The sequence below is a fragment of the Ctenopharyngodon idella genome, chromosome 22 (assembly GCF_019924925.1).
Source record: "Ctenopharyngodon idella isolate HZGC_01 chromosome 22, HZGC01, whole genome shotgun sequence".
NCBI lineage: Eukaryota > Metazoa > Chordata > Actinopteri > Cypriniformes > Xenocyprididae > Ctenopharyngodon > Ctenopharyngodon idella.
Genome location: NC_067241.1, coordinates 17,134,328 through 17,152,532, shown reverse-complemented (window position 1 = coordinate 17,152,532; position 18,205 = coordinate 17,134,328). Strand labels below are relative to the sequence as shown.

General features: G+C 35.9%; 1 protein-coding gene across 3 annotated transcripts in view; it reads right to left on the bottom strand.

The window, feature by feature from the left end:
* camta2 (calmodulin binding transcription activator 2) overlaps positions 1-18,205 on the bottom strand; it is a 29,632-nt gene that overhangs the window by 8,411 nt on the left and 3,016 nt on the right. For all 3 annotated transcript variants that reach the window (XM_051879607.1, XM_051879608.1, XM_051879609.1), the window contains exons 2-12: positions 16,952-17,052; positions 16,369-16,472; positions 16,066-16,133; positions 13,870-14,005; positions 13,621-13,692; positions 13,235-13,385; positions 12,391-12,516; positions 9,474-11,173; positions 8,229-8,355; positions 6,485-6,619; positions 1,993-2,153 (exon numbers count right to left, since the gene is read on the bottom strand). In XM_051879607.1, the coding sequence (XP_051735567.1) occupies positions 1,993-2,153; positions 6,485-6,619; positions 8,229-8,355; positions 9,474-11,173; positions 12,391-12,516; positions 13,235-13,385; positions 13,621-13,692; positions 13,870-14,005; positions 16,066-16,133; positions 16,369-16,472; positions 16,952-16,982 (2,811 nt within the window). In that variant the 5' untranslated portion in view covers positions 16,983-17,052. The remainder of the gene's footprint in view (positions 1-1,992; positions 2,154-6,484; positions 6,620-8,228; positions 8,356-9,473; positions 11,174-12,390; positions 12,517-13,234; positions 13,386-13,620; positions 13,693-13,869; positions 14,006-16,065; positions 16,134-16,368; positions 16,473-16,951; positions 17,053-18,205) is intronic.

Below are 18,205 nucleotides of genomic sequence, written 5' to 3'. Positions count from 1 at the left end.
TAAATAAATAAATATAAACATTATACTTTTCTCTCCCTAAAAGTATGCATTTGCACTGTAGGAAAAAACTGGTTAATGTTTATAAAAATAAATACAGAGAATATTTATTTTATGCATATGTTTTTTCAAACATAAAATTAAGCTATTTTCACTATATTTCCCCATAATGACATATTTTGAGAGAGTTACACACAGTAGCAAACATTTCAGCGACAGCTGATGCATCAACACTTCCATTTTGATCACATTTAAGTGTTTATTTTATTGCTCTTTATCTATTTGCACCTGTAGATTTCAATTTTAATACATATCTGTAAAGGCTGTATTATTATAAATTAGTTTTTTTCTCCACTTCAGCAGCACTTACAAACACCAAAATTTACAGTTTTATTCCTGACTATATTCTGAAGGTTTTTACTGTGGGGTTTGTTCATATATCATTCACACTGATTTATATAAGATTTTATTCCTAAATATATGCTGAAAATGTCTTTTCTGATTTATGGAGTGATAAAAAGAGATCTCCAAAATCCCTTCTGTAAAAAACCTTTAACTCTAATATGTTAATAATATCAAAAAAGAATTTTGAATCTGGCTTTATCCAATGTTCAAATTTATCTTCTGGAATACAAATTAGTGCACATTTACTTAGATAATGCCTCAATTGCACATTTCAACATAAAAACTCAGAAAACAAAACAATTGTTACAATTGTAAGACAATTGTTACAAAATAATTGTCTTAATATACTGTAATTAATTAGCTGGAGAAGTATCATGATATCTATTAGCTTACATTTTTACCCTATTCACCTATTGTGTCTTTCTTTGAGCAGATACTTTTACACTAAAAAAATAAATAAATAAAACAATTTATATAACTGAACAGAAAACAGTGACATTCACAAATATCTCACAACAAAAAGATGCTCAAATGAATCTGTTGTTTTGAACAGTTCATTCGAACAAATCGTTACGCAATAAAATGAGATAAAAACAGTGATTTAACGCCAACCGAATGGAAAACTCTCTTGCTACTGCATTTGAAATAGGTTTAAATTAACCAGTTACGTTACTGAAACGGATTTCCATATGAATCAATCCATTAAGTTTGATCTGCAATTCTTCAGTTGGTTAAACTGGTTTAGATAGAATGAATCACATTTAATGTAGACATAGTTAGGATGAGGTAGTAACATGACTACTTTTAGTTAGTTACCCCTCAACACACACACACACACCCTCCCTCAGTTTTTTCCCTCCTGTCTGTCTGTATCAGTCTCTCTGTCCGTCCTCGTGCTGTATTGACGTAAGAGTGGAAAAGCTAAAAATGAATGACATGAATCAGCCAGATGATTCTTACAAACAGAAACGAGGTTTTAACATCAAAACTATTAGCAACTCAAACTATCAGCACTAAACCTGAAGACTAGTTCAGAAACTACAGGACTACAGGACTAGAATCAGATGTGGAAAACCTGAACTGTAATGTGTGTGTGTGTGTGTGTGTCGCACCAACATGGAAAAAGCGCTATTAATACTCGCATTCTGAAGTGATGTCATCGGCAAAGTTGACATTCCCCCGCTAACTCTGATAACACACGTTCATAAATCCAGCACTCATCAACACACCAGTGTTATTTTAGTATCATTGAGATAGTATTATAACATTTTATTAATATTTTAATGCACTTACATACACAAAAAACCCTTTCTTCTCTAGCTTGCTTCATAAACCTGTCAAATAAACCTGGCGAATAAGACAAAGACAAAAATACTGAGGAAGAACACACTTTTTGCAGTACAGTGTCTCTGTATCGGTCCGAGAACTGAACCAGACTTTGTTTCCTGCTGGACTGCTAAACTTGTGAACATGGACTACAGGAGATGATGTGAAAGCAGTCTATCAGAGGTGAATGTCAGAAACAGAGACTTTAGTGTGTGTGTGTGTGTGTGTGTGTGTGTGTGTGTGTGTGTGTGTGTGTGTTTATACCTGGTTTTCGGGAGTCAAGCGTGGCGCAGAGCTCTGATTTCGCGACAGCTGCTGATGATAGTGATTCATATGTTGATGCTGTTGATTGTTATTTGACATCTCTGCCATTCGCCGCTCCATCTGCTCCAGACGCTCCAGAATCGACATCCTGAACTGGTTATCTAGAGAGAACGAGAGATGGTCAACATTAAACAATGTTCAACTCCATAATGTGACGCATTTCTGCTAGTTTCATAATTGGTGAATTTTGCAACATTGACACATTATTAAACTGAATTAAATCAACACTGAACTGTATTGAAGTGAATTGAATTAGTTTCATAATTGATGAATTTTGCAACATCAACAGTTGTTGAACTGAATTAAATCAACAATGAACTGAATTAAAGTGAACTGAATGTTTCATAATTGATGAACTTTGCAACATTGATACTGTTATTAAACTGAATTAAATCAACAATATACTCAATTGAAGTGAATTGAATTAGTTTCATAATTGATGAATTTTGCAACATTGACACTGTTATTAAAATAAATTAAATCAACACTAAACTGAATTAAAATTAAATGAATTAGTTTCATAACTGATTCATTTTACAGCATCGACACTTATTGAACTGAAGTGAATCAACATTGAACTGGACTGAATTTGTTTAATAATTGATGAATTCTGCAACATTGACACAGTTATTAAAATGAATTAAATCAAACTGAATTGAATTGCAACATCAACACTGTTATTGAAATGAATTTAATCAAATTGAACTGAGTTGAATTTGTTTCATAATTGATTAACTTTGCGATATTGACACTTACTGAACCAAATTAAACAAATAGAACTGAATTTAATTTCATAATTGATGAATTTTGCAACATCAACTGTTATTGAACTGAATTGAATAAACACTAAACTAAACTAAATTTAATAATTAACTTTACAATATCGACTGTTATTAAACTGAATTAAATCAACACTGAACTCAACTGAACTGAAGTGAATTAGTTTCATAATTGATGAATTTTGCAACATTGACACTGTTTTTGAAGCAAATTGAATCAAATTGACCTGAACTGAATTTGTTTAATACTTAATGAACTTTGCAACACTGACACTGTTACTGAACTGAATTTGACATCATTAACACTGTTATTTTCCTCTTCATTACTGTGAAGCTGCTTTGAAACAATCTGTATTGTATAAATTATCAGTAAACATTAGAAACTTTATTACACTGAGCCGCAGGAAAGACATTCGTAAAACACGTTTTCTTTAGAATAATCTTTGGACGATAAGCAGAAGGACATGCAGGAAACTCGGCGGAAGAATGTAACGGCATGAAAATTATTTATGGTTCTCGATTTTCAACTAATTCTAATATTTACTTTTACAGACACAAAGCAGACGTGAGTGTGTGTGTTTAGTGCTTGATTTACAGAGTGTGTGAATGTGTTGACAGCTCAGCTTTTACACACACACACACACACACTCTGATCTCTAAGGTGGATCTCCAAACAAACACACACAGACTTTCAAACACACAGTCATGCCTACCTACACCATCCCTGCTTCTCTGTGCCATCGTTCAGACGATCGAATAAAAACGCAGAATCAGAAAAAGCACAACTCCATGTCTCGCTCTCATCACCTCTCTCTCTCTCTCAATCAGGAGTGACACGTTAGAAAGATGATTTGAAGTATAAAAACTGTTTAATACACTTAATAATACATTGACATACGATCAGAGAAGTACCGAGTCCAATCACACGCTCAGATCACATGAGAGAGAGAGAAAGATGACGGAAAAGTCAGGAAAAATAAAGTATTCCACAGAGAGGAGAGGAAAACTGCAAAACTCCAGCTGGATCCACACGGACGTCCGTCCTCAAGCAGGGAAAGTCCCAAATGAGACGAGAGAGAGACAGAGCTGAGCTTAAATTACTGAGGCAGAGAGACAGACAGACAGAGAGAGAGAGACACGCTGCTCCTCTCGTACACACGGATTTAAATAGGCTTTAACTGAGGGCAGAAATAGAAACCGGCTGATATCCACACTGACACACAACAACTAGTTTAACCGCTGGAATATGAACAGATAACCAGACTAACCCTTCCACAGGATCTGTGACTGTGACTCGATTCAGCAGCCGAACTTAAATACTGATCCGTGGTTCTGATGTTCATGCGCTGTAAACAAACTATTGTTTATATATACTATTTTTTATTATTTATTTATATATTATATGTTTTGTTTATATATATACTATGACAGTTTTATCAATATTTTGAATTGGCTTTTATTTTAATGTTTTCATTTTAATTTTAGTTTAAGTTTTACACTGCAACGATGATCCTCCTCAGTATTTTTGTCTTGTTTTCCAGTACAAATATCTAAAGATTCTTAAAGATGCATTTACTTGGGAAAGAAAAAGTAATATAAAGTTTCGTTTTCTGACAAATCTATCAAGTTTAAGTAAGTTTATATTTAAAACAAGAACAAATATCTGCCAGTGGGGTCAGAAAAATCTACTTAATTCAAAGGGAAAATAAGATTATTTTTCAGATCTCATTGGCAGACAAACCCAGTTTAAATCTAGATTAAAGACGCATCTCTTTACCCAAGCATTCACGTAATGCATCTCATATCAGATCAATTGCACATGACTATCTTTGCTTAATGTTATGAACAGCAGCTACGCTAATTATTCTCCATTTGCTTTTCCGTTCTACCTCGGGACGCCCGTCCCGAGGTGACTAGAGAGTACATCAGTTTCAGTTTGGATCCAGCCTCTTAAGAAGACCTCAGATGACCAACACTTTTGAAGAGATGGCGCCAACTCCTGCGAGGACTTCAGAAGATGCAACATCTGGACCAACACGCACATTCGCAAATTTCTATATATCCTAATTATTGTTAATATGTAATTCATTTTTCCAGGAGCTCTTTGCTTCTACCTTTAATTAAATTGCTAACAGTGATTGTAAATTAATTGCCTAAATTATTACATTATTAGCTAACTGCATTCTCCAAATTGTAATGTTGACATGCATTCTCTGTAAAGCTGCTTTGAAACGATATGTATTGTGAAAAGCGCTATACAAATAAATGTGAATTGAATTGCATTGAATTGAATAGATATTTGCTCTTGTTTTAAAAATAAACTTACTTAAATTTGATGCTTTTTTTGAAAAACAAAATGTAATATTTTAAGTCATTTTGCTTCTCAAATAATCTTGATTCGTGAATTCTTAGATATTTGGACAACAAGACAAAAATTTAATTTTTATAATTTCTTTTAAATATTTTTTAGCTTTGATTTTTTACATTTTATTTTAAGTAATTTTAGTTCTTTTTTTATTTTAGTTAGTCAGCAGTGCAACATTTATAATTTTCATTTAAGTTTTTAAGTTTACATTTTTCATCTAATATTTATATTTTAAATTGATTTCAGTTTAATTTCAGTTAATGAAAATGTAGTTAACAATAACAACAGCCACGGATCAGTTATGTCGTTCAGCTCTTCAAAGCTCATAACAGACTGTTAATGATGAAAGATTAGTAATAAATCATAAACTATGACTAATAAAGCGGTTCTCAACCTTTTTACCTTATATAGGCAAAGACATTTTTATGTATTTCTGCTGTAATTATGACAAAGCAGTTTTTTTATTAACAGAAACTGGGAGTGTTGAAATATTAAATTAACCAATGATGATTCTTTTTGAACCGAATGTTCTTCAATAAAAACAATAGTTACTGTGGAAAATTTAATTTCAGTTTACATATTGATTTTATGTGTCTTTTTAGCATTTTAAAATCACCATGAAATCAAAATGGACAATTTTTTTTTTATGGAATACTGCAGTATTTATTATAAAGGTTTTATCTGTTCACATATTTATTGTTTTAAATTCATGTTCCTCATAATCTTGATGACGAGGGCGGGGCAACCTGTCACTCACATGAGATCCACCAATAGCAAACCACAACCATCCAATCAGTTCCCCACAGACAAAATCAAGCCCCGCCCTACATTTGTTCTTGTTTGAGAAGCAGCTCCACTTGTATATACGGCACAATAGAGAAGAAAAGACCAGCACAACTTCCCTTTCATGACTACTTTAGATTAGTAGTATTATTAATAATAATATATTAATTTAAACACATTTTTAAGTCATCCTTCATGTCCCTTGTTGAGAACCATTGAAATAAATACATGTGCCACTGTCATGTGCTTTGAGTTCACCGTTTCTGTGATATAAGACAATGATATAAGTAGTTTTATTTTATTTCATTTGATTACTTTCATATTTCTTGCTTCATATATCACTTATGATCACATTTCATCTCTGCTGTTCTGCTCTTATGACCGTCATCTCTCTTCTCTATGACCACACAACAAACAATCACATCAAGTGTGTGTGTGTGTGTGTGTGTGTGTGTGTGTGTGTGTGTGTGTGTGTGTGTGTGTGCGTGTGTGTTTGTATACTCACCATCCAGTGATAACCAGTCCAGCTGTGAGCTTGGTAAGGACGAGGCATTGCGAGCGCGATACTCAAACAGCACAGATGAGGAGACGGTACTGGAGTCCATCAACACGTGCAGAGCAACAAGACCCGCTTCATGAGCTACACACACACACACACACACAGGAAACTGTAAATCTGTATATATACCACTTAATTTCACCCTAGTTTCACCAGTTAACCTAACTGTCGACCCTCTTTTTGAGCTCAGATGTGAAAATAAATGGTTGAATTTTTTTGGAATACAGATCTGAGGTCAGACTCTTTTATTGTCGAAGTGAAAGCACTGTAAAAAATTAAAATGTAGAAAAGTCATAAAAGATTAAGTTTACTGTAAAGCAAATGTACTGAACTAAACATGTTCTATTTTATACAAAATATATTTTTTACAAAATAATTTGGCCTCTAACATTGCTAAAATCAAAGCCATACGTCTAACCAAGTTATGTTCCAAATTTGAAGTTGATATCACAGAAATTGAGCCGCTGGAAAGTTTTAAAAAAGTTTCCATTGTAATGTAATGTCCAATTCAGGTTTATTATAGTTAACTAAAACTGAAACTAAAACCATAAAAAAAAAACATTTTTGTTACTTGAAATAACTTTAACTGAATTAAAATAAAATATTAAAAAAACTTAAACTTATTTTATTTCAACTAGTGGCCAAAGCAACATTTCTCATTTTCATTTAGTTTCACTTGATGTACTAAAATAACTAAAACTGGAATAAAATGACTAAAAACTATATATAGACATAATTAAAAAAAAAAAAAAAAAAAATGACTACACAAGAATACACAAGAAAATTAATAAAAATGTAACTAAAATTAAAGTGAAAACAGAAAATATAACAATAAAAACTGAAACTAAAAACTATAATAGCATCTCAATGATACAAAAAAAACGGGTTTCACAGGATGAATTTCAAGCATTTAAGCTTTCAAATGATACCTAGTTTTTTTATATATTTTATATATACTTATATATGTGATAACATATACGCTAAAATAGGTTAAATCACATTTTTGACATTTAAACGATCCTACAGTGACTAATAAATTGAAAAAATACAAATATTTGTAATCGATATTATCCTATTAAAACTGCACACACAATAATCCTGAAACAATTATAAAAAATGCCATTTAAAGCTGTTTCAGATGAAGTTTAGTGACTCAAATGCTTTTAATTATATTATGCAAATTAATGACAAAAAAACTAAAGACTAAAACGGTCTGTTAATTATGTTTATACAACTATATGAAGTATAAAAACAGCTCCAAATAAGTTAATAATTCATTGCAGGATATAGAAGCTAAGCTCTTCCTCACTTATAAGCTTGACAACGGCTTATTTACTTCCTGTTGTATTTGCAATAAATATTACAAACAAGAGATTTTTTTTTTTTTTAGGCCATAATGTTCAGTTCGTTTTTGAAAAGCCCAGCCCAGTTAAATCATTTAGGATGTATTTCTACCCACACATGTATTGTTCTGTATTTCACAGTTCATGATGTTGAAAGTCACAAAGATTTACAAAAAAATAACACTGAATAAACATAATCTGTGTTCTTTGCTGTCTAGACATGGGATCTAGATGTTAATGCAGTGAGAGTTTGTTATCTTGCTCTTCATTTGTATTGTCTTTTTCATGTGCTCACTGAAGCCATGAGCACCACCGTCTGGTTGTGTGTGAAACTGAGTGCTGCTCACCTGGACAATAACAGCGCAGGACGCCCGGCTGAATGAGAGACGCAGGAACTCGACTCTGATCGAACACACACGAGTATCGGCTGTCTGTCTCTGACCACGGGCCTGTGATCAGCACCTTAACTCCTCCCTAAAACAGAGAGTGTTGACCAGGGTTATCAGAGTTAACTGACACATGAATAAAAGAAAAAAACTTAAACCTATTTTATTTCAGCTATATTTCTCATTTAGTTAACTTGAAGTACTAAAATAACTAAACTGAAATAAAAATTTATAAAAACTATATCTAAACGTTCTTAAATCAAACTTCAGAAGCAAAATTTTGTTTTCTGAAAAATTGAGTGACTTTACACTTAAAACAATAAAAATATCTGCCAATGGGGTCAGAAAAATTACTAAAACTTTAACTAAACCTAAAACATAAACTTATTTTATTTTTAGCTTTTTGCCAGGGAAATATTTCTTATTTTAATTCAGTTTAACTCGGTGTGTTAAAATAACGAAAACTAAAGCTGAAAAAAAAATTAATAGATTTATTAAAAACAATTACAAAATTACTAGAACTTTAACCAAAATAAAAAATATAAAAATAAAAACATTAAAAAAATAAAAACTAATTCAAAATATGAACAAAAACTGTTATTTTAGAATTATTAATATACTAATAATGGTGTTAACTAAACAAAACACAAGCAGAAACACATTTTATAATCAAGAACAGAACTTTCGTCCTTCTACAAATAGTACATGAGAAAAAAATGCTTAACCTTCAGAAAATAATGTCTGTTTAAGGGATAGTTCACCCAATAATGAAAATTATCCCATAATTTACTCGCCCTCAAGCCATCCTAGGTGTATATGACAATCTTCTTTCAGACAAACACAATCGGAGATATATTAAATCCTTGCTCTTCCAAGCTTTATAATGGGAGTGAATGGGGGGCGAGATTTTGAAGCCCAAAAAAGTGCATCCATCCATCATAAAAGTAATCCATACGACTCCAGGGTTAAAAAAGGCCTTGTAAAGCGAAGCGAAGGGTTTTCGTGAGAAAAATATCCATATTTATAACTTTATAGACTATAATTACTAGCTTCCAGTAACGTCCTATGGCTTGATGTTGAGTAAATTATGGGATAATTTTCATTTTTGGGTGAACTAACCCTTTAACCTCAAGGAGTTTTATTTTGTATTTATTTATTATTTTGTATTTTTCCAGTGATTAAAGAAGCAACATAAAAGATTCATACCTCCGGGTACGACCATTCCGGTGAGAAGTCCGTGATGTTGGCCAACCGCTGGGATTCCTCCGGAGTGCCGCCGGAGGCGAGCGAGTGTGCGTTTGTAAGGAGCGGGAAAGGTAAGAACGAGGTGGACGGCGTCGGCTGAGGTGGAACCATGTACCTGATGGGGTAAATGGGCGGAGTTGGGGCGGGGGAGTGGCTAACGGTCTCGTCTGTGATCAGCTCAGATATTAAGTCAGGGAAGGTGGAGTCAAACGTAAGCCCCGCCTCCTCACCGTCCATATGGGCGCAGTGGGTGGTGTCCATGGGTGTCACGTCTGATTCGAAATGAGTGGGCGGAGACTGCTCCTCCTTAACTTGTATGGAAGTCACATTTGTGGGTGTGGCTGGGGGCGGGGTTAGATTCTGAGGTTGAATGCACATGGAGTGCGTTGCTAAAAGACAGGATTGCCCTTGAAGCTGCGACTGCCTAAGCTCCGCCTTTTCTCCTTCCTGATTGGTTGGCAACATTTCTAGGGAGGGTGCCACTTCAGTCATTGTGTTGGCGGCTGCCAGTTGGTTGCCGACGTGTTGGGAAGGAGAGAGGTGATTGGTCAGTAGATGACCGGGCGGGACTTGAGCATCGAATCCGGTGGAAGGAGCTCTGCCATCTGTGGGCGGGACAGACAGTGAGGGGCTCAACGAATCGAGTCCTAAAGATGTCTCCAGATACATCGGAAGCAGCACAGGAGTCGTTCGCGTCGGAGAGAGCGAAAGTGAGAGCGAGGCCGGACTAGAGGCGGGACGACCTGGAATACTCTTCCTCTCCGTCTCAGAAGAGAGGGAAGACAGAGACGACGGGGGCGAAGTGGGAGAAAGAGACAGAGCGAGAGAAGGAGGCTGAGGAGATGTGGAAGGAGGCGGAGACGGGGAGGAAGAGGCGGAGATAGATTGGGGCGTGAGGGCGGGGCCTCCGTAGGTCTGGCCCTGTTTGGGACTGTTGAGGAAGGAATCGGGGTCGAATGGAAGTAACGAGGGCGACGGGGACAACGGGTGCAGGAGCGTCCCGGGTGCTTCTGGGACAATGCGGTCAGTCAGCAGCAGTCCTCCAATCACAGGGCTGGGCAGTAGAGTGAGTGACAGCGTGGCCACGCCCTGATTTGGGGGGACAGGGCTCGGTGGGGAGGCGGAGCTTGGCGGGGAGGACGTGTCCTGTTTGGGCGGGACAGGAGACAAAACTAACCGTCCACCGGCACGAGTAAGCGACAGTCGGGTGGAGCCAAGCTCGCCGTTGGACTCCTCGCCACATCCACGCCCCACTGGCGCTGCTGTCGTCATCACGATGACCGCGTTCTGCGGCAGCGCCACCGCTGCTAAACCGCCCCGCTGGAATCCATTTCCGTTGCTCAGAGCGATTGTCGCTGCCCGCTGCGTTTGGGGCGGACTCGAAGAGGACGAGGAAGAGGCGGAGCATGGCGAAGCCACGCCCACCATGTCATCGACCCGCCCACCATCTTCTGGCGTACCGGACGGCTGCTTCCTCTCTGAAGGCACGACAGCAACTAAAGCATCACCCGGCCCCGCCTCTCGCCCGACCTCTGCTCCTGAGCCCTCATTGGCCAGATTCTGCAGCTCCGTGAGGGCGGGGTAAGGGGCGGGCAGTTTGGGGGAGATGATGCGATGTTTTGTACTGTTGCAGCGGTGAGGAATGTTGGATCCGGGAGATGCTGTGGAAAACACGTCAGTGGAAGATCAATCAATTGTTCAAAAGTATGGGGTCAGTAAAATTTATCACCAAGGCTGCATTTATTTGATAAAAATACAGTAAAAACAGTAATATTGTGAAATATTATTACAGTTTAACATAACAGTCTTCTTATTTAATATATTAAAATGTATTTTATTTAAGTTTCAAATACCTTGGAAACATTTTTTCAATTATCTACAACTCAGAAGTTTTATTTATTAGCTCTGGATGTGTGAAGTTATGGAGTATATGTTTAACTAGTATGAGGAATGTATGACATTTTTATGCCTGTATAATTTTATTTATTTAATTAATTATTTAAATAAAGAGAGTTCAATTAAGACATGTATGCAATTGTATAAATTGAATAAAGATATGTTATACAAAAATGTATTTAATTTCATAAATGTGTTTCATTCATAATTTTCATTTTGTTTTAGTAATTTTTTGTGTTTATGTCATTTTTATTTGGTTTTTGTCTAATTAATTATATATGTCTATATAATTTTTTTTTAATTTTATTTCAGTTTTAGTTATTTTTGTACATCAAGTTAAACTAAATAAAAATGAGAAATGTGTCCTTGAAAAATAGTTTGTTTTATTTTATTTCAGTTAAAGTTCATTTTGTAACAAAATTTTATTTAACTATAATAATCCTGGTCCTTGCCGAATAAAAGCATTATTTATTTCCAAAATAAATCTTATTAACCTCAAACTTTTGAACGGTAGTCAGTGTATATCATGGTGTGAACAATTAAATATAACATAAACCCTGTGCAAAATCTTTGCAAAACAGTTTTTATTAGTGCTGTCAAATCGATTAATCGCGATTAATCACATCAAACATAATTGTATTTTATATATATATATATATATATATATATATACACACACATTATATATTTACAAACTTTTGTTAGATGCGATTAATCACGATTTGACAGTACTAGTTTTTAGCATAAATTATTTAAGCAGTTATTAATGATGGGCTCTTTCTAAATATATGGTCACATGACAAAACAAAAGAATAGTTTATCCAGAAAAAGCTAAATAAACATACTAAACAATGTTTGATTAAAAATGTAAAAATACAAACAGTTTTCTGTGAAAGTTATGGGCTAGTAAGCATCATTAGCACAGAATGAGAAGCATTAGGCCTGTGGAAAGTGCTGCTGATGATAGGAGTGTGTGAGTTACCACAGAGGCAGGTGTGTGTTCGTGGTTGTGGTTTGGTCTGTTGGGTTTCCAGGATCTGTTGCACCATCTGCTCCACAGAGAGATCCACGGCACCGTTGCCTCCACAGGACCATTTCATACTGTGGACTAAACAAACACACACAGACATATAATCACACATTTCTGTCATTCAAAGTCACATCGGTTGCACTGACCGTGAGCAACCGCTGAAAACGCACATTTTACCATCACTGAGATACTATTATAGATTTTGCTTGATGTTGTTTTTGGGCTCTACTAGAACAGGTTTTCATCTTCATTATTTTCCTCATATTCTCCATTGTTGCAGCTCCTCTCTTCCCAGTCTGTCAGTAACGCTCTGTTTAGTTTCTGTCTCTATGAAGCCCCTCCTTCTGAAAACCACAATGTGCTCTGATTGGTCGGCTGGAGCGGTGTGAAGTGATTGATGTTTGGGAAATGTCCCGCCCCTTATCATAACCGCCAGTTTCAACACACTACTAACTAACTCAACCAGGCCCCGCCCCTTTATTCAGCGTATTAATTATTTAAATGAGGAATATTGTGAAGATGAAGGCGTTTCAGGGAGTTCAGAAACACTGATATAGAGAATAATAATAAGCTTTTTCATGCTCAAGCAGCAACATTACACACTAAAGAAAGATGAATATGTAAATAATAGGTCATCTTTGATATTTTGAGTTGGTTTTTATTTTCATTTTAGTTGGTTTCAGTAATTTTGCAGTGTGTTTTTGTCATTTTTATTTGGTTCTGTGGTGATTTACTCATTGATCAGGCGTGTGATTGGTCGATTGCTCATGCAGCAGGCGTGTGATTGGTCACTCACACATGGGTTTGAGTTGCGACAGCAGTTCGTCTCGGCTCCAGCGCAGACTGTCCCGCCGGTCGGTCAGAGCACAGGACACCGGACCACATGACTTCACACTGTCCTCCAGCGACGGCACGTTCAGGTAGTGCACGAGCACAATGTCTGGGTTCTGCAAACACACACAGTTAATTTTCTTATGTGTAACAGTCTTCTCCTTGTTTACTTGTAATTTTATTGTTTATATTTTATTGTATTTCTTACTCATTGCTAACATGTAATTTGTATAATTATTAAAAGATGCTGTATAAAAAATATTATTATTATTACAACAATTACTTCTTTTATATGCATTCGTCCTGGCTTCTGATTGGGTAGATTTGTGCCTCATAGTCATTATAACTAACCTGCAGCAGCCAATAGCATCTCCTGTGGAATGTTGGGACGATGGAGGAATGAACATAACAACCGTAAAGACACTGCGGGAGAGACAGAAATGTGTGAGCTGCTATGACATCACAGACATCAGTTTTACTATTTCACAATATTATTGTATTTTTGATCAAATAGACGCAGCCCTGGTGAGCATGAGAGACTTTTTAGAGCGGTACTTCTGAACGCAGACGCATGTTTTGAGCTCAAGGTGGCGCTCTCACCTCCATGCCCTGAACCTTCAGTTTCATGTGATCCTCTCTTGTCGTCTTTCCGTCTTTTCTCTTCTTCCAGCAATATCCATCTTTCCGGTATTTTACCTTCTTGCGATTGTACAGGATGATCGAACCATTCTGTGGCCTGTGTTTTAACACGCAAACAAACATTCATCATCTATTTCAGTTACCATGCGAGGACATATTTAAATCGAAATACAATTCTATATATTCTATGTTCACTAGATTATTACAGGCAACCAATGTGACAAAAAAATGGCATAACAAACTCAATTGTCATGATTGTTTGACCACTTACACATAGACGACAATTAACTTATGAAGCATATTAGATAGGATCATGATGACAGTATCACTTTCAGATTGAATGTTTTATTGTTACATGTTTATATTTTGTCATTTTCTTGTGGTAGTTCAACTGTTTTCACAGGTCAAAACAGTAGGTCCACCAACATGAAAACAAAATCGAGTTGTCTTACGTGGCAAAAAAAATATTTTCTTGTTCTGTATTCTTGTCTTGTTTTCCAATACAAATATCTAAACATATTTAAATCAAGACACAATAAGTTCAGAAGCAAAATGACTTAAGATATTAAGACTTGTTTAATGAAAAAATTGAGTTTATGGTTAAAGCAAAAAGAAATCTGCCAGTGGAGTCAAGAAAATTACGCACCATATCAGTATCGGCCGATATATATATTTTTTTATAATGTTATCGTTATCGGCCCGATAAGAAAATTTGGTCGATATATTAAAGTCGATAAATAATGGATTATTTCCTTCAGCTGAGACATTTCAGATGCACACTGTCTGCCATTTTGGTTTTCAATTGCTTAAAATATGATTGAAATCACTTCAAAAAGACAATTCGAAAATACAATTAAGTGCAACATGTGCAGCGCAAATCTGTCATATAGACTACATAAAATTATATTGAGAACATTATAATCATGTGTTTGGGACATGGCTTTTAATGGTGAGACTTTTGTTTTTATAATCAGGCTCTCAAAAATTATATACAATTTTTTATTTAGATTTATCGGCCAATATATCGGTTATCAGCTTTGAAATATATCGGTTATCGGTATCGGCCAAAACTTTCATATCGGTGCATCCCTAAAGAAAATAAACTTAATTCAAAGGGAAAACAGGTTTATTTTTCTGAGCCCAATGGCAGATATTTGTTTTTGTTTTAACCATTAACATTTTTATCAGTTTTTCATTAAACAAGACTTAATATCTTACGTAATTTTGCTTCTCAAGTAAATGTATCTGGATTTAACCCTCTGGTGCCCCTCACATGGCAGTCAAAAATGACATTTTTTATTTTATTTCAATGAAATAAATGTACTACATTTTAGCTCATTATTTTTTTAAATTTAATATTTTGTATTTTTAGGGGATTTTATGGTACTAAATTGTATTTATGCAATAGATATAATCCATTTATTCACTTTTTGACAATAGACCTAAAAAAATGAAATTTCCATCTTAAACTCATAAATCTTGAATGCTTTGGAGCAGCAGACTTCAGTTTGGTCTCTTTTTAAAGAAGTCGCTTGACAGATTATTGCTGAAGTGAAACAAATGAGCTTAAAGCTTATTGTTATGAAAAATGCACAAAAATACTATTTTCATTTTTTATATGAAATACATATTTTACAAAACACGTTTTACTCTAAAACTGTGAGAAAAATCAAAGCCATAAATCTAAACAAGTTGTGTTTCAAACTTGAGGTTGATATTTCAAAAAATGAGCTTTCAGTCAGATTTTGTTTGGGTGCAGTACCATGCGCTTCCACTAGATGAGATTCGTTTTCCAATTCACCCATTTATTTCCAATGCGCTCATTTTTGATGGTGAGGAGCACATGATTTTTCCGTCCATGATTTTTTTGTGTTCCCATAGCAAGTGCTGAAATCTTTACCAAGTTTCGTACTATTCCGATGAAGAAAAAAAATTCGATAAAAACAAAATGTAACATTTTTCGTTCCAAAACGACCGAAGAGAAACAGAATATTAAAAATGTTTAGATATTTGTACTTGAAAACAAGACAAAAATACTGAGGAAGAACACCATTTCTTGCAGTTATAGTGAACAATTCATCAGTGCAAATTATTACAAGGAAGAAAAGTGTCGATCCATGATGCTCATGCACACAATCCCACAAACACACGACTGACCTGGTCTTAAGGCTGCAGGACAGCCACTCGTCATGTCTGTCAAAAGAAATCAGGAAGGATGCGATTTCCTGAAACACAAACAAACACACGACAAGCTTACATGATAATCTAGTCACTCTGACCTGAAGAGGATATCCTTTTCCCCAAAAATGCTAGTGAATGTTATCACATTGGACTAAAACTTACTGACTTTGCACACATAGGGTATAAAAACGTCCCTAAAAAATTATCATTTTTGTACTTATTTTCACCTCATTACCTCCGGGTCTACAAAAAACAGTAAAATATAAAAATAAAAACTACCTCGTTTGTGTTCCAGCGCAGTCTCTCTTTGGGTAAAGTCGTCGTTCGAGGCAAACACTCCAACAGCTTATTGGGCAGAAACACTTTCATCTGACCGCTGGTCTCTGCATCACACAAAACACTGTTCAGCATCACTTATTATTATTGTTATTAATATACTTCTGCTTGATACTGGTGATCACAGACTTACAGACACATTTGAAAGTTCATCTTAATAAATGTATTTATATACTTTTTGTATTGTGGAAATTAGAGCTAATCATATGTCTGTTAAACCTTTGACAAATACGATCACAGAGACATTGTCAGGAAACAGCTTCACAGTATCAATATTTCTGTGTTACGGTAATTCAGATTATCACAGTAGTGCGGGGATAAACATTTATAGTTCAGATATAAACACTGATGTTTATGGAAGTGATCAAAATAGAGTAAATCAGCTTTTGAAAGTGACTTGACACTTCAAATAAAGATTGTGTCAATTACATCATTACACCAGTAGGTGGCCACAAGTGACTGTTAAGAATGCATCAGCTCTAATGGACATGTAGAAATATTTATGAAGTGTATGTGAGAGACGGACCAGACTCTGTCGTGGTGTCCTTGTTGTTCATGGTGACGTTCACTAACTCCTCCAGCCTGCAGAGGGCAGTCACACGATCCAGGGAGGACTAAACTGCAACACTGACACACACAGACAGAAAACATGCACATAAGAGGCTGTATTACAATCTTCATACTCACACGACTCACTAAACGCATGTACTTGATTTGAGTTTGTATGTGTGCAGGTAGTGAGAAAACACACTAATGTAACAATTTACATACTTCATTAATGCTTTTATAGAAGGAAACTTACATGATTACAAACATAGAATCAAATCTGTCTATCTATCTATCTATCTATCTATATATCTATCTATCTATCTATCCATCTGTCTGTCTATCTATCCGTCTATCCGTCTGTCTGTCTGTCTGTCTGTCTGTCTATGTCTATCTGTCTGTCTATCTATCCGTCTATCCGTCTGTCTGTCTATCTATCCATCTGTCTGTCTATCTATCCGTCTGTCTGTCTGTCTATCCGTCTGTCTGTCTGTCTGTCTATCTATCCGTCTGTCTGTCTGTCTATCCGTCTGTCTGTCTATCTATCCATCTGTCTGTCTATCTGTCTGTCTATCCATCTGTCTGTCTATCTATCCGTCTGTCTGTCTGTCTATCCGTCTGTCTATGTCTATTAGTCTGTCTGTCTATCTATCCGTCTGTCTGTCTGTCTATCCGTCTGTCTGTCTGTCTGTGTCTATCAGTCTGTCTGTCTATCCGTCTGTCTGTCTATCTATCCATCTGTCTGTCTATCTATCCGTCTGTCTGTCTGTCTATCCGTCTGTCTGTCTGTCTATGTCTATCCGTCTGTCTGTCTGTCTGTCTATGTCTATCAGTCTGTCTGTCTGTCTATCCGTCTGTCTGTCTATCTATCCATCTGTCTGTCTATCTATCCGTCTGTCTGTCTGTCTATCCGTCTGTCTGTCTGTCTGTCTATCCGTCTTCTGTCTATCTCCGTCTGTCTGTCTGTCTATCCGTCTGTCTATGTCTATTAGTCTGTCTGTCTATCTATCCGTCTGTCTGTCTGTCTATCCGTCTGTCTGTCTGTCTGTGTCTATCAGTCTGTCTGTCTATCCATCTGTCTGTCTATCCGTCCGTCTATCTATCTGTCAATCCGTCTGTCTATCAATCCGTCTGTCTGTCTGTCTGTGTCTATCAGTCTGTCTGTCTATCCGTCTGTCTGTCTGTCTGTCTATCTATCCGTCTGTCTGTCTGTCTGTCTGTCTGTCTATCTATC